This window comes from Aedes albopictus, chromosome 2 (genome assembly GCF_035046485.1).
Source record: "Aedes albopictus strain Foshan chromosome 2, AalbF5, whole genome shotgun sequence".
In the NCBI taxonomy this organism is placed as follows: Eukaryota; Metazoa; Arthropoda; class Insecta; order Diptera; family Culicidae; genus Aedes; species Aedes albopictus.
The window spans coordinates 439,050,266-439,067,019 of NC_085137.1; the positions used below are offsets into that span (position 1 = coordinate 439,050,266).

At 36.3% G+C, this 16,754-nt stretch overlaps 1 protein-coding gene across 3 annotated transcripts in view; it reads right to left on the bottom strand.

Moving 5' to 3' along the window:
- Nucleotides 1-16,754, bottom strand: part of LOC115265305 (G-protein coupled receptor 52) — a 213,655-nt gene that overhangs the window by 35,615 nt on the left and 161,286 nt on the right. For 2 of the 3 annotated variants that reach the window (XM_062853739.1, XM_029869814.2), the window contains exon 2: nt 10,351-10,821. In XM_062853739.1, the coding sequence (XP_062709723.1) occupies nt 10,351-10,516 (166 nt within the window). In that variant the 5' untranslated portion in view covers nt 10,517-10,821. The remainder of the gene's footprint in view (nt 1-10,350; nt 10,822-16,754) is intronic. The other variant, XM_062853740.1, reaches the window with a different exon arrangement.

Below are 16,754 nucleotides of genomic sequence, written 5' to 3' on the forward strand. Positions count from 1 at the left end.
GAACGGTGTGTGGCGGAGAAGGATGAACCACGAGCTCGCTGCACTTTATGGCGAACCCAGCATCCAGAAGGTAGCCAAAGCCGGAAGGATACGGTGGGCAGGGCATGTTGCAAGAATGCCGGACAACAACCCTGCAAAGTTGGTGTTTGCTAACCATCCGGTTGGTACAAGAAGGCGTGGAGCGCAGAGAGCACGATGGGCGGACCAGGTGGAGCGTGATCTGGCGAGTGTTGGGCGTGACCGACGTTGGAGAGCTGCAGCTGCAAATCGAGTATTATGGCGGCAAATTGTTGATTCAGTATTATCATGAATTTGATGTTAACTAAATAAATGAAATGAATGAAGGTCATCGTGATCAAATAAATCATAATCGTGATGAAGACCGCGACATGTATTTCCATATAACTAGTGGATCATATCACCTAACAGAGGTGGCTCCTAGATCCACACCTTACCCTACCCTACTAACCACCATTCCTTCCCGTGACAACTGTGGGGATGCTGTGGATTCCACGGTTTCTAGTAGCAACGGTTGTCGAACTAACATTCCTTCCCTTTCCTGATGACCGTAAGGACGTGGCCAGCGCCGTTATTGACTTTAAATAGCTGAACTCTCGAATTGTGCACATTGAGAATGGTTAGCTAGTCCCAAGCTTTCACATTCATTGGCTCTCTGTGCAACTTCGATTGTTCTGGTCAATCACGGAGTAGCAACTACGATGTGTACGGTTATCTTTGCTTTTGCTTTGCAACTCGTCCATCCAACTCTCTTACCCAACTTTTTGATTCTGATCCAAGTGTCATTTATGTCATCACATGTTTTGGACAGCATTTTTTTTATGCGTAAATTTTGGTTACTGATTTTGTAATTTCTATTCATGATTTTTCAACACAATATTTTCAAAACATTTTCAGATTTAGTGGTTATTGTTGAAGTATTATTTTTTTCATGGGCAATTTTATTTTCCGTTTATTTTTCTTCAAATTAATTTTAGAGTGTATTCAATTCCACGCTGATAGCATAATCAGGTAAAAATTGAAGATATGTAAATTTTGCGATTTAATACAAAAGAAACAATGACAAAAATGTGGTTAAAATATAAATTTTTCAATAATTTAAAAAGTATATAGGGTATATGTACCATACCTTGGCCTAAAATGCAAGCCGCTTTGACAATTTTGACCAGAACTCGTGAATTAATTGCACTAGATATGATATGTTGAGCCTCACGTACTCTAGACAATACATGGTTCACCACTTAGAAGTAAACTAACGTAAATATTCAAGAACTTGCTTAATTACATTGAAAAGATTTGATGCGATGGTATGCAATGCTGGTCTATGGTACAAAAGTTGGCCTATTAGTGGATACAACGTTGACCCATTGCTTTCCGAGAGCTAGAACCACTTATTCTCTCATTTTTTCAATATTTCTGCTGAAGTATTATCACTGTTTGTGCACCAATCTTACTGTCAAATTACATTGCCGGAGCCTGATTTTCACAAAACTGTGAATAAATCACTTAAAATACAGTTATTTCTTAATTTAGTAATGAAAACAACGAAATTCAATTATTGTGTAATATTTTTACAGTCACCGCACACAAAATCTTTCTTACTGTTCGTTCTTTCTGGTTCATATGCAAGCAATGTTGTTGACGTCACTTAATCGACGTTTTAACGTCACTTTACTAATGAGCCAAGATTTGGGTACATAGTGAAAAAATGTCCTCAGTATTCGGCCCACATTGAATTTGTAAAATAGTTATTATTCGTTGAAAACAAATATACAAGTTCAAAATAGCGTCTTTGACCGTTGTATCAAATGTTATGTTATCGAAAAGTCAATTCGAAATGTCCCAGAATCATGCCATTTATGATCATGTGTATGTATAGAGTACCCACTAAACCGAAGAATCATGGCGTCTACAAATGCTAAACAAAATTACATTTTCGTCACATGTCAATGCTCTAAAGTGCTAAATTTGAAACAAAATGTTACAGTTGTTTGTCGCATAGCTTTTCCGATCTATAGTTGTGCGTGCTTGTTTGAGTTTTTGGTTTACGTTAAGATCCGAACGAGGGGACTATGTCAACGAAGCATCCCGATACCCTAAGCTTTGAAAGACACCAAAACCTTTTTGAAATATGTAAAACAATCCCAAATGCGGGGCCCCAATGCAATGGGGTGTAAATGACCATTTTGTCGAAAGTTCTTAAAATGTCAAGTTTTCCGGAATATAATTACGATTTTTAGAAATAATACGATGAATCGGAGCAAATTTGGTCAATTTTAAAACGCCATACATTTTGTAAGGGATGAAAAAATTGAGAAAAACTTTAAATCTCATTTACACTGAAACGTCCATTTAGGTCGAATTCATTTTGGTAAAATCCATTTAGGTCCCTCAATTAAGTAGCGTTACCTTAACAGAATCTGATTGTGTACAGAGTAGTTAGAGTGTTTTAGAGGGAATGAATTTGCAAGTGGAGTTATGGGGTGTTCAGCGCGTGCTCAGGGGGAGCAATAAGAGGGGATAGGGCTGGTTTGGGACTGTTTAAGGTTTCCTAACAACTTTCGTGAGCATAAGTCAGCGAATCTACATGCATAACTTGTGTGCTTACATGATTGAATAAAAGTCATGCTTACACAGCCACATGCAACTTTGTACTGACAAGTGGTAAATTCAATATTCGTTTAAGAATCTCTAAGAGCTCCCTTGAGTATAGGTCATCGGATCTACAATCGTAAATAGTCTGGAACGTCTTGAATCTCTTCTGAAACCACTTGAAATGTTTATGAAACGCTTTAAAGCGCCCTGAAGCTGTGATCCAAAATGTATTTTCAGAATCTGTAGGCCCCCTTTACCCCCCTCAAAATTCCATATAACACCCCTGAAACCCTCCGAAACCTTTGAAAACGCCTGCGTAACGCATCTGAAATCCGTCAAAAAATCTCTGAAGCTTCCTAGAACTCCCCCTAAAATCTCCTCGGTCCCCATGTAACGCACCTCAGACCCTCATCAACCACTAAAAACGCCTTCGTAACGCCTGAGTAATGCCTCTGAAACTCGTCAAAAATCCTCTGAAGCTTTCTGAAATGCCTTTGAAATCCCTCTTAAACCCCTTGAGGCCTCATGTAACGCACCTGAGACAATCAGAAACCCCCGAAAACGCCTTCGTAACGCCTCTGAAACTGTGAAAAAATACTCTGAAGCTTTCTGAAATGCAATCTTCAAATCCATTTAGGTAATGAACTGAATCCATTTAGGCAGTCTCGACTCGTTACCTAAACGGAGGTTTTGGTGTACTCGAAAGCGGGTTTTTGTCACTTACACCCCTTTGCTTCTAACCTCATCAGATATAATACAAAAATATAAAAATTTTGATTGCCCAGGAAAAAAAGACAAAATGGTCAAACTAACCTATAAAAATGTCTCAGGAACCATAGTGAAATGATATATTAAAAAGTCTCCATCACAAGCACTTTTTTATCGAGTCCACTAGTACAAAAGGATCTTTATCAGTGGATTTTTTTTAATTTCCTATTGGTATATTTTCAGAAATTTCTCCAAGGATTCCTTTACAAATCATTCAGAAATTTCTTGGAAATTATTCCGCAGGTTTTTCAGGAGATCTCCCGGAAATTTATTCGGAAATGTTATTCAGAGATTCATTCAGAAATTTTACCGAGAATTCCTTTAGAAATTTCACAAAGATTTAAAACATCTTACAGTGATTACTTCAAAAATGCCACATTTATTTGAAAACGGTTTCATGGTTTCCTTTATCAAATCATCCAGAAACTTCTCCAATGGTCTTTCGGATAATAAATTCAAAAATTCTTTAAGAGGTTTCTTGTGATTTGCTGGCGGAATTTCTGTAAAAGTTTCTTTATGGGTTCCCTGTAAAATTCACTTAAATATTTCTCCGGTGAATTAAAGAGGGATTTCATTAGTTAATCCTATAGAAATATCTGTTTTAGAAAGAAAGAATCTTTCTTAAAATCGTCGTGAGATTCATTCGGGAATTTTCCGAGGGTTTTTGCTTTGCTCCGACAATTTTACTATCAATTTCGTCACGCGGGTTTAAATCTTTAAATTTATTTTCAAAAATTCTTTCAGTGATTTCTTTGATTTTTTTTTCATAGATTCTTCCAGAAATATCCGCAAAACAATATACTTCAAGGATAAATTTTAAATTTTCCCTGGGTCCCTTTAGCCATTCGTTAAGTGATTTTTCAGAAATTTTGCAAAAAAAAATCTTTTAAAACTGTTCAAATAGATTCCTTTAGAAATTTACCCTAGAATTTCAAATCTTTCTGAGATCCTTTGGGAAATTTCTATCCAGTGATTTGCTCGGAAATTACTTCTGGCCCCAGGATCGCCAGAATTGTTCGAAGGATTCCTTGGGAAAATTTCTCATGGAATGCTTCTCTTAAATTTCTCCAGTTCAAGTTAAAATATTCTTCATGTTTATCTTGCCCCATGATTTTTTTTAAAATTTCTCATTTGCCTTCAGATATTTCTCTACAGTTTCCTTCATAAATAATACAAGGATTCCTTTAAAAAAATCTTCCAAGAATTTTCTCAAAAATAATTACAGGGCCTTGTTTTGAAATGCATCCGGAGATTAATAAGTCTTTCAAAAAAATATCTAAAATTTCCTACAGAAATTGTTAACAAAAACACATAGAAATAACGTTCAAAGGAAGGAGCACTGAAGTCGTTTTAACCGAGGCGTAACAACATAGGGATGCCTTAATTAAAAAACCTTGAGTAACCAGCCAAGATTTTACTATGACAATACTGTAAATAAGTGTTATGCCTATGCAATGGTGGGTCAGTTCATAATTATGATTTTAGAGCTGTTCTAGGAACAGATGTTTCCTCTCGTTGTAATCTAATCAAAAGAAAATAGCTATCTTCCTCCTTGGATACCCTGAAATACCACTGGCAACCCCTTGAAATACAGGGGATGGCCAAAATGTTTGGGATAGGCAACTTTTTTTCTCTCACAAAAAAGTTCAGCAAGCTATAACTTTTCATAGAGCGCATCAAAAAATCTCAAATTTTGACTGTTTGTCAGCATATTATGTGTGCATCATTGGTACAAATTTGGGCTCGATTGATTAATATTTCGCAAAGTTAGAACTGTTCGCGTAAAACACTATTTTTCAGACAACTCATTTTTGAGGTGTCATATCTCGGGAACCAGTGAACCGAATTGAATGAAATTTTGAACGTACACTAACAATATGTAAATGCTTCACAAACTATTAAAACATAGGTACTTTTTAAATGTTGAAAAAAGTTATCACGGATTGACATCTTTTCGATTTTTCTCGAAAAAATGTATTTTTTTTACATCAATGTCAATACATTTTAGTGTTGATATCCAAAGATCTTCCACTTCTGTTCTTAAATTATCTCTAATCAGATATATTAGAGACTATTTAGATTGAAGGAAGAACACATTTAGTAATTTTTGTGTGGTATTGTAAATTTGACTTATTTTCCTCTATATGGGTAAAAATTTCAATCCGTTATAACTGAATTTGCCGTGAGAAAATATTACATTTTATAACGTCGTATTGAGTATCAATATATTGTTGATAAACGTTAAAAAATTCATTCAATTCGGTTCACTGGTTTCCGAGATATGACAGTTCAAAAATGAGTTGTCTAAATAATAGTGTTTTAGCCGAACGGTTCTAACTTCGCGAAAAATTAATCAATCGAGCCCAAATTTGTACCAATGATGCACATATAATAGGTTGACAAACAGTCAAAATTTGAGATTTTTCGATGCACTCTATGAAAAGTTACAGCATGTTGAATTTTTTTGTGGGAGAAAAAAGTTGCCTATCCCAAACATTTTGGCCATCCCCTGTATCTTTAAATCCCCGGAAACCCCCTAAGGCTCGCTGGAAAGCCGCTGATATGCCTTTTGAAAATCCTTGAAATCCCCTGTTACTTTCCTAAAACACCATGAAATGCTTTAAAGCACTTCAAAAATTCTCCTGAAACATCCTAATCCACCTTGAAACTCCCTGAAAGCTCCCTGGGATTCTTGGTCTACACTCTATAAAACGCGTTAAAACCCATAAAACTCCTAGAAAACCCATAAAGACCATTGATACCTTTGGAACCTTAGAGACACTTAGTGAAATTCTGAAAAATCAGCACAATTTTTAAGGCAATTCATAAATGAAAAAAAAAGTTGTTTTAAAACTCGCAGGCATTTGAATATTTGTAGCTTTGGAGCTTTCCACTGATAAAAATGTATTTTGAATTGAAATTTTTAATATTTTTTTTGGAAATACTGAAAAAAGAAAACATTTTGAATATACTCAAAATTTCAAACAGCTATGCGATTTATCTGGAAGGATTCATTGAGGAATTATGGTAGTATTTCTGAAAGAACTGCTAACTAATTTCAAGAAGAAATTTTCAATATTTTCAAAATGATTGTTTTCAAGTATTCCTGATGGAGTTTCTAATGTAATTTGTAGAGAATTCCCTGACGACGCATTGAGGCATTTTTTGCCAAATTCAATATACACTTTTGTAGAAACTATTGAAGCTCAAAGAATTTCTTGTAAATATAATAGGCAAATCTGGATCACAAACTATCGAGCAGTTTTGGCCAAAACTCTTTAAAAACTGCTGGACAGGTATATATAAAAAATTCTCAAAAAATCTAAAGAAAAAATATGGAGAAATTTATGCTTCAATAAATTACCTTTTTATTTTTATCTCAAGTGCTAGAGTAGTCATGGTTCATAAAAAAAAAAAACAATTCGCCCTTGCTTATATAATTAGAAGGCACAATCGCAAGCGCGTTGAGAGGTTAGTATCTAAGCGAAAGAGATATGGAATTGAGGGGCCCAGATGCTAAGAACCGTTTCGTTTCGTCGATATTTAGTTGAGTATGGAATGGAAAATTGGTAAAAAAAAAACTTTAAACCTCATTTACTCGAAAGTAGGTTCTGTTACTTATACCCCTTTGCTTCAAACCCCCTCAATTGTGAAAATAGGAGTGGTGTGGGCTCGGAGTCAGTTTGGCTTTCTATTCCGCAGAATCGTTACTTGTTCTGTGGCTTAGGTGGTTAAAGCGCCGATCTAGCGAATACGTCGTGGGTTCGAATCCCGCCAGAATGCTTTTTTTTCTCACAATTTCTTCTCTCAATTTTCCAATTTATCAACATTGTGTGTCTTCTAAATTTCAAGTTTTTCCCAGTTTTCTAGATTTACTGATAATTTCTATTAAGTCTTTTGATCTACTCGTCCTTTTTGTTCTTCTGATTAATTTGAATCTTTTGGTTTTTTTTTGCTTCTTCTGGTTCTTCGGAATTTTCTTCGCCTTTTTGTACTGTTTCTTCTACTTTTTTTGGATCTCTTTTCTATGGTTTCGTTTCTCCAGATCAAACCAATTTTCCTAGTTCTACTTGTTCACCTCATTTGCTTTTTTTAGTTTTATGATGCTTTTGGTCCTCCTAGTACTTTTGATTGTTTTAGTTCTCTAAGTTCGTCTGTTTCTTCTGATTTTTTTCGAATTTTCAATTTCCAATCTCTGTTTTTCTGATTTGGTTCTGTTAGTTGTTTTAAATCTTTTGGTTCTTCTTATTTTTCTTTTTTTTAGCTTATACGTGGTTCCGAGTTTTCATCCAAAGTTTCGGTCGCTATATCACGTATTCTTCAAGAAAATGGAGCATACTTAGTTAATTCTTTTATTGAGTTATTCTTCCAAAGGCTGGAAGCCATAGCCTCCAGACATAATCATCAACAGTCGAAATTCGAAGAAAACCTCTCTTTTTCTGTTCTTCAATTCTTGTGTTCATACATTCCTCTGTTATTATATTTCCTTATTCTTATTTATTTGCTGTTGTTTCCAAATGTCAAAACTACTTTGTAAATCAACATGCAGTTGTTGTGGCCTTCAGCAATAATTTGTTACCACATCTGATACTGAGCATCTCCTTTCAGACCTCGTTCTAAGCTATACGGTTCGAAATTAAAAAAAAAAACAACTTTTGTTCTGTCCAGCTCTAAATTTGAGCTTTTCTGATAGCTCCCGATTAGAAACTAATAAATTCGAAGTTTCTTCTATCAGATTCCTCCTAAGAAAGGGGAGAGGCATTGATTTGAAATTTTCGAAAATTAAAAAAAATCGAGATTTTGCGCCAAATTAACGAAGTTCCAAAACTTGGCGTTTTCGATAAAATTATTCCAACCAATATATTCTACAACTTTTGTCAGTTTATTAACAATGTATATAGAAAATTTAACACAATAGACTTTCTATCTCACTTTCGGGGTGATTCATTATTACCAATAGTTCAAAAGAAGCACGTTAGTTTAGTGAAATGGTCGGATCGTGTTTTTTGATCCAAAACCATACAAAGTAGGAGGAAAGATATGGGTTAAGGATTGAGCCACACGAATCGGGAGCGTAATCACTAGACCAAAAAACTCGTGCTTTCAGGTCTTCCATTGTTTCATGTAACTTATATTGTTTTGGTTTATATGTCTTTCAGGTTTGTTATTCGTTCTGTCTTGTAGTGTGGCCTCCTGATGTTTTGAATTCAGCAGCTGGGGATTTTTTTATTACCTTACGGGTTTGGGCGGAAGGGTCTCAGATTTTCATGAAACTTTTTCCACAGGCAGGACTCATAGATATATGAACAAAAAAAATTGAAAAAAATTCAGGGTCGCCTATTTTCTTGGAAAACTCAGGTAAACATTTTTGGTTTTTCCCTGACACTACTTATTATGAAAAATCATAACTCAAGAACGAAGCATCGTAGAAACAATGTTTTTTTTTTTGCGAAATGAAAGCAAATTTTCTTAGAAATCTAAGTAAAATATGAACTAGACAAAGTTTTCCACAGTTGAGAAAATTCGTAAAGAGAAGCCGGAAAAACTATGCCCAAACTCGTGGAAAATTTTCAAAAAAATATTTTTGAGAAGGTTATTTTATAAGCTGAAGTTTTTGGAATGCACTTTTTTTCGTTATGACCAATTTTGTTGAAAAATGTCCAAATGTGCCATTCAAGCCTTCTTTTGCAAAATCATAATTCAAGAACGAAGCATCGTAAAAAAACAAAGTTTTTTAGAGGATAAAAACAAATTTTCTCAAAATATCAAAAAAAAAATGAAGTGGACAAAGTTTTCCACGAAATTTTCCACCGTTGAGAAATTTATAAAGAATTTTTCACAAAATTAGTCATAAATCAGGAAAGAAAAAAAATGTGCGTTCCAAAAATTTCAGCGATCAAAGCTTATAAAATCACCATCTCAAAAATATTCTTTTGAAAATTTTCCACGAATTCGGACATAGTTTTTAGGGCTTTTCTTTATGAGTTTTCTCAACGGTGAAAAATTTCGTGGAAAACTTTGTCCACCTCATATTTTTTTTTTTTCATTTTTGAGAAAATTTTCTTTCATTTTCGTTAAAAAAAACTTTGTTTCTACGATCCTTCGTTCTTGAGTTATGATTTTTCAAAGTAAGTAGTGTCAGGAGAAAACAAGAAATATCCACCTGAGTTTTCCGGGAAAATATGCGACCCTGAATGTTTCTCACTTTTTTTTATTCAATTATTCATGAGCCCTGTCCGTGGAAAAAGTTTCATGAAAATCTAAGACCCTTCGGCCCAATTTGTACGATAATAAAAAAAATGCCCAGCTGTAACTTGTGATGCGCCAAAAACTCTCAATACAAGGCTTTATGTTGTAATCTAGGTTTTCTATTTTTTTAAGTATGTTTGTATTCAGATCTTGTTATTCAGACTTCGGGTTCCACTTTTTTTTTGTTTCAGTCGATTATATTTCATTTTCTATTCTTCTTTCATTCTTGTGCTTCGATTATGTTTTCCACTAGCTCTGGTTCTATTCGGGGTTTTGGTTGTCTGAATGTTAGTTAGCCTTTGTGCTCATTTTAACGGGTTTTTTTAAACGACTGGACATTTCTTTTTGTTTTTGTATATGTGATATTTTTGAACAAAAAAATTTCTGGTATTCCGGAACGTTGAATTTTTTCTTATGTGTTTTGATTCCCAGTTCTTCTTAATGGTTTTCGGGGTTGGGTGACAAAACGTCGTAACGCTCGGCCATACTACACCTCCCCCTGCCGGCCTCCTGTTGACAGTGCCCCATTTCCTGTTATGGCCTTCTGGTTTTCTGATAAGCGGGTCTGATCATTCTTCTTGATAAATTCATACGTTTTCAGTTTTCTGGCATTCCAGTCTGAAAGGCCTAATGATCTTCTGATTGTTTAGTATGTCTATAATTTCCCATACTGATATCAAAAGTTATGTCTCTGGTGCCCCCTTTCCCCCCAATACTCACCCTTAAAGTTAAGATATGTTGCTACTACAATGAGATTGGCTACGATGATGGCGATCGCTAAGATGAGAATAATCGTTGCCAACGTAAGTGCCTCCAGGGTTGAGCCGGCTGACAGACTCAGCCCGTGCATCGTAACTCCTGAAACAGAGACGGGCGAGATGAGCATAGTGGGCCTCCGCTCGCATCACTTACAACAACACAGTCGGCGGCGCAGTCGTGGCTGCTGTTGTGCTGGGACTAGTAGTGTGGCGGGTGCGGGCCGACTGATGGTCCATCTCACGCTTTACCTCGCATCCGGTCATGACGTTTTGGCACCGACAGAAGGAAATTTGGCCGACTGCTTCGTGAGGTCCTGCCTCTGGCGGGTGCTGCTACCACGAAGGCTACCACGTTCACCTACCACCACCGAAATTCATCGAACTCGCTAATGTGTATTCCCTAGCTTTGGCCTTGTTCTCACTCGATTTGGATCTGAAAACAGAAAACAGGAAACGGTTCAGAACTTCACTCCTTCACAAATACTTAGCATAGTTCACACGCAAAAGTCATCTTCGTAATGGCCATCATCGTTCATCAAATTTGTAGAACCTGACGACAGCTGCTGAGCGTTTGCCACCCAGCCAGGTCCCAACCTCGCTGTCAGTGACTGACCATTTTCACGTCAATTAATTTCCAAAAAGTGCAAATTTAATTTTCACATTGTCCCATTTGGCGCCCTTTTGTGCTCGGAGAGATGTCTAGCACGCTTACCAGCGCAGCGTCGTCGGTCGTACCTATCTCTCTGTCGTCCATGTTCATAAATAGTTGAAGGGCAGCCCCGTGGGATTGGTTCTGGCACTGCCCATAATAATGAGAGATTGTAAAGATAAACTATAGGTGATATCTATAGTTGCATGTACATTGCACACATGATGCGGCTTGACGGTTCTGCTGTTTCATACGTTCCCGAATAGAGCCAATATCTGCAGAGATGTGCTTGTCACCCGGTTATGGCACTTGCCCATTTAGTGCGGCCACCCAAAACATAGCCCGATCTGCTAAATTGTGCAAATGATTGTTTGCCGCTTTAGCTGCGTGTATGGATCGGCCCAGGACGTAGGGAGTGCTGCGGTGATGACACTAGATGGCATGCTAATGAATCTCTGGAGGATAATTGGTCAAAACTGTCAAAATTGTCTTCGAACGGCGGTTTGTTGAGTCATGCGACAGAATTGGTGGTCTTTGCTATGTTAGGAGTTTTCAATTTGTTTGTACTTATAAGATTAAATTTTAGTGGGCTGAAAATGTCGTTAATACAGATAAAAGAATAAACTTCAGTAGTATGGCTTTCCAGTCTTGACAAAAATAAAAATGTTGTCATTTTATCTTGTCAGACGTTTCAGTCCGTTTGTAACATTCTTCTGGGACTCTAAAAGATCAATTAATTAATCAATTTGACTAAATAAAAAAAACACATACTTTTTCCACTAAGAATTTGCATCCTTTGACAGATACGTATTTCGACCTCAACTGTAAGGTCGTCTTCAGTGTCTTGTACTTGACTCGACATACTTTTTAATTTTTACCGAATTTTTCAGATTTTTCGTCCAGTGTGGTTCTGTGGAACGTATAAATGTTGGTTGAGAGTTTCTGTTTTTTAGAATGCAAAATAAATTAAAAACGTAGCATTGTTCTTAGACAAACACATTCTATTCCTATATGTTCACGTGATGCATAATTGATCGGGCATACACCGATAACGTCGAATGTCAAAAGGTCAAATGAAAAAACGTCGAAAGGGACGTAACGTCGTAAATGAGTAATCTTAGCAAATAGTGAGTTGTTTATGCTTTTAAAGGACCTTCTTCTTTCTCTTTTCGACGTATTGTCCTTTCGACCTTTTGTCCCTTCGATGTTTTGGTTTTGTACCTAAGCCGCATCCAGTATACGTGATGACTGAAAAAAGGCTTATATGGCAAAACAGCGACATACATCATCTTTAAATTAGCCAATTAGATTCAGATGATACTGGCTCAGACCGCCAGTAAAAGAATTTAGTTCAAATAACTCAACGTACATATGTACAGATGGGTAAATTATTGGTTGAATTGGGGAAAAATCAACAGCTCAGGTGAGATTTGAACTCACGATCTTATTCGCTAGACAAGTGCTTTACCAATTAAGCTACCGATCCAATTAATGACACGGCATTTTAGTTATCATAAGGTAATTCAAATCTCATCGATCTATACCATCTTCTCCTAAAACCGCAAATTGGTATTACACGGATTGGTATAATCGAAAATTTGTACTTTGCACAGGGAGTCTTGTATTTGTTTTATGCATATTCACTTCAAAATTAATAGAAATTCCTCATAATCGTTCTCCTTAGAGGTCAGAAAATTTGCCCTTCAATATTTTTTGGGAAATTCCTGGGGAAGATTCTGGGGAAGCAAATAGCTCGTTCTTTTAGGATTTTTCTTCTGATAAATTCAGAAATACCTTCAAAACAAATTGTCTACGAGATTTCTCTAGCCAAATTATTTGTGGGACCAGTCAATCCTCAGGGAATGACTAACTACTTTCTAATGGTAATTCAATGAAGAATTTCCCCTATAAATTAAAAAAGGAATTTGTCAATTTGTCCAATGCTTCCGGGAATTCCTAAAGAAATTCTTCCGCAAATTCCTTCAAAAATTCTTCAGGGAGTTATTCTAGAAACTCCTCCGGCAGTGGAGCGGATCTGGTTGGATGGTTGGAACACTTGACTATCACACCGGTCACGGGATCGAATCCCACTCCCGACAAACTCACAAAATGTGAGTTCTTCCTCCGGAAGGGAAGTCAAGCGTGGGTCCCGAGATGAACTAGCTCAGGGCTAAAAATCTCGTCAATACAGATAAAAAAAAACTCCTCCGGCAATTCTTCAAGAGCTTTTGGGAAATTCCTCCTGAAATTCCTCAGCTAATGCTTCCAGAAATATTTCCGAGGATTCCGCCAGACGTTTTCCGATAATTCCTCTAGAAATTCTTCCAGGAATGCCTAAAGAACTACATATTTCCGAGGTTTCATTCAGAAACTTCTCTAGAAATTTCTCCAGGAATTGCTCCAGAACTACTTCTAGAATTTATTCCGGGAATTCCTCCATAAACGTCTACTGGAAATTCTCAAGAAGCTCTTTCAGAAATTTATCCAGCAATTACAACAGAAATTCCTCTAGTTATTCGTTCAGAAATTCCTCTGGATATTCTTCTGAGAATTCGTCCTAATTTTTTTCCTGGAAATAATGTAGAATTTCCTCCAACAATTCTTCAAGAAATTCCTCTAGAAATTTTCTCCACAAGTTTTTCCGGGAATTCGTGAATTCCTCAAGAAATACCTCTGGGAATTCCAAACGCAGTTCTTCCAGGAATCCTCCGGAAATTCATGCATAAATTTCTCAGAAAATTCCTGAAAAAATCTCCCAGCAACTCATCCAGAAATTCGTACGGAAAAACATTCAGGAAACCCTTCAGAAATTTCACCAGAAATTCATCCAGCAATTCCTTTACAAATTCCTCTATAAACTCCTCCGGCAATTCGTCCAGATATTTGTTCAGAAATACCTTCATAAACTTCTGCGAGCGTTCATCAAAAAATATCTCTTGGAGTTCATCCAGCAACAGTTTCTCCAAAAACTCTTACGGGAATTCATTCTGATGTTCTTTCGGTTATTCGTTCAAAAATTCTTCAAGGAATTCCTCTAGGAATTACACCAGGAATTCATCTAGCGATTTCTCTAGAAATTGTTCCAGAAATTCAACCAATTCCATTATTCAGGCAATTCGTCCAGAAATTCCCCCGGGAATCAATCCAGAAATTCATCCAGATTTTTTTCCAGGGGTACCTCTAGGAAACCCCTCATGGATTCCTATAGGTACTCCCTCGGGAATTCGTCTAGGAACTCTCTCAGGAATTCTTCAAGGAGCTACATCATTGATTTTTCTGAAAAGTATAAGGCATTTCTTCCATGGATTCCTACATATTCATACTAAAATTTCTCATTGGATTGCTCCTTGAATTTCTGTTGAGCAGCACCAGAATTTATTTATTATTATTTACAAGAACTTCTTGAAGTATATCTTCAAACTATTGTCAAAAACTTTCTCATGGGTTGTGCAGAAGGTTTTTAGGATTTCTTTGGGATGTTAGCTTATAGTTTCATCTGTTATTTTTTTCTGAGGATTGATTCCTTCACAAATTTGTCAGACCAAAAATTTTAAGGGTTTCAGATACATCTTCCAGATAACTCTTCGCGGATTTATCAAAAGCATTTTCAATTTATCCACAATCAAAAATTGTTCCGAAATTTCTCAAGAACTTTCACCAAGACTATTGCGAAAATTTGTTGAAAAATTCTCCTGGAGATTTCCGAAGCGTTACTTCCGGTAAGTGTTCAAGAATTCATCATGAATTTCACTTGTGTCTCTTGTGAATTTTTACTCAAAAAATCTTTAGAAATTTCTTCAAAAAAATGGGTTGTTCAGTGAATAGAATATTGCTGTTTTCTATAACCTTTGATTAGCTCATTTTTTCCAAGCATAACGTGGTTTTATTGCGTTTCAATACCTTTGTGTTGGTGGTCAAATAAACAAAACAGTTTTCATTTTCGTGAATAGAATGACAGTTCAATCGATAAAATGACAGTTCACCCCGAATAAAAAAAAACCCTAGCGGTGATGGTGCCTTTCTCGTGCTTTAAAATATCCTTTCAACAAAACTCAAACGACATTGATGACATTGACATAAATATAAAATGAAAACTGCTTGCTAAATCTACTCAATATGGATACATTTTATATTAGCATAACATCCAATATTCGGAAAATATTAGACAACGATCTAAAATTCAAACAAATAATTGTCATGAAGCCGCAAAATTTTGAACCGTCATTTTAAATTTTCAGGTCATCATTTTTTGGCTCCGGATATATACCCCAACTAAACTAAACGCCATCTTGAGCATTGAAACACCATCTTGGATGTTCTGGTACTCATTTTTGGACTCTGCACCTAAAATTACATAAAACAGTCGCCGTATTGAATTTTGACATGTCGTATAGGATTTTCTAATTACCAGTTTTGGACGAATACCGGCATTTCTTCCTCATTCAAATTAAAATCATATTGCAGACCTTGTTAAACAGCGCACAGCTTGAGTTTTCTGATTACAAATTCCAGAAACAAACAGAATATTCCATAAGACAGCCGCCATCTTCTGTTTAGAATTGAAGCGATCAAATTCACATTTTTCCATTCATCCCGCAATGAATTTACACCTCAGGAATCTCAAATGGTACGATTTGATGAGATCGCTTTAGTTTTGTCTATATTTTGTTCTCTTTCATATTTGAGAACTTAGACTTATTCATCACTGTTGTTCATACCTAACGTTTATCAGGCTATTAAACAAAGCCACGATTTGATTTTAACTTGAAAGTTGGTTCTGCTACACAACAGCTAGTAGGTTTGCCGGGTCAGCTAGTCTCTAATGTGATCTAAGGCTATTTTCTTGCTAATCGTTCATTAGGTTATCAAAAAATCTGCGATCTGATGTGTCGTATTTATGCACAGTTAAAAAATGTTACATCATATCACCTGTAACAAAAGGACCCTGTCATATCTCACAGTTCCATCAGTTTTTAAATTTACGGTTTTGTCTCGGTATGAAGCTTGCGTGCAACATTCCATACAAGAAATTGTTTAATGTAAAATTCAGTGATATTGAATAGAGATTTATATGTAAAATTTGTTTACGGCGGGTATAGTTTATTGCATTGCTAACTGGACTGCGACAAAGTGCAGAATCTCAAATAAAAGTGCGATATTGCATCAAATCGTTCCGGTGTCTTCACCACACTTATTCATCGCGAGCTAATGAATAAGTACGGTGAAGACACCGGAACGATCTGACGTAAAATCGCACTTTTATTAGAGATTCCGCACTTCATCGTCACACTTATAACCGCGCAATGCGCAATATGATTTTCAGGAATTTTTGATGTGTAAGTTTGGTTCATTTTTATATTTGGTTTTCCGGTGGGATACCCGGAACTGATTCCATGACACTACCGGTTGTCCCAATTATGGTCTGAGATTATTTTATTGCTAATTCTTCACCTTTGCCTAATCACCGCGATTTGATATATCGCATGTATGGATTTGATTCACTTTTACTTTCAACCACTTTCGAAGCCACAGCCGAACCCGCAACACTACCGGGAATCTAATGTGGTCTGACCCTATTTTTCCATCAGGTTGTCGATAAGTCGTGATTTGATTTACTGCATCCATGGGTTTGGTTAAATTTTACATTTTACTACCCGGATCTCATTCCGGGTAACTACCGGCTGAACCAATTATGGTCTGACACTATTTTCTTGTTA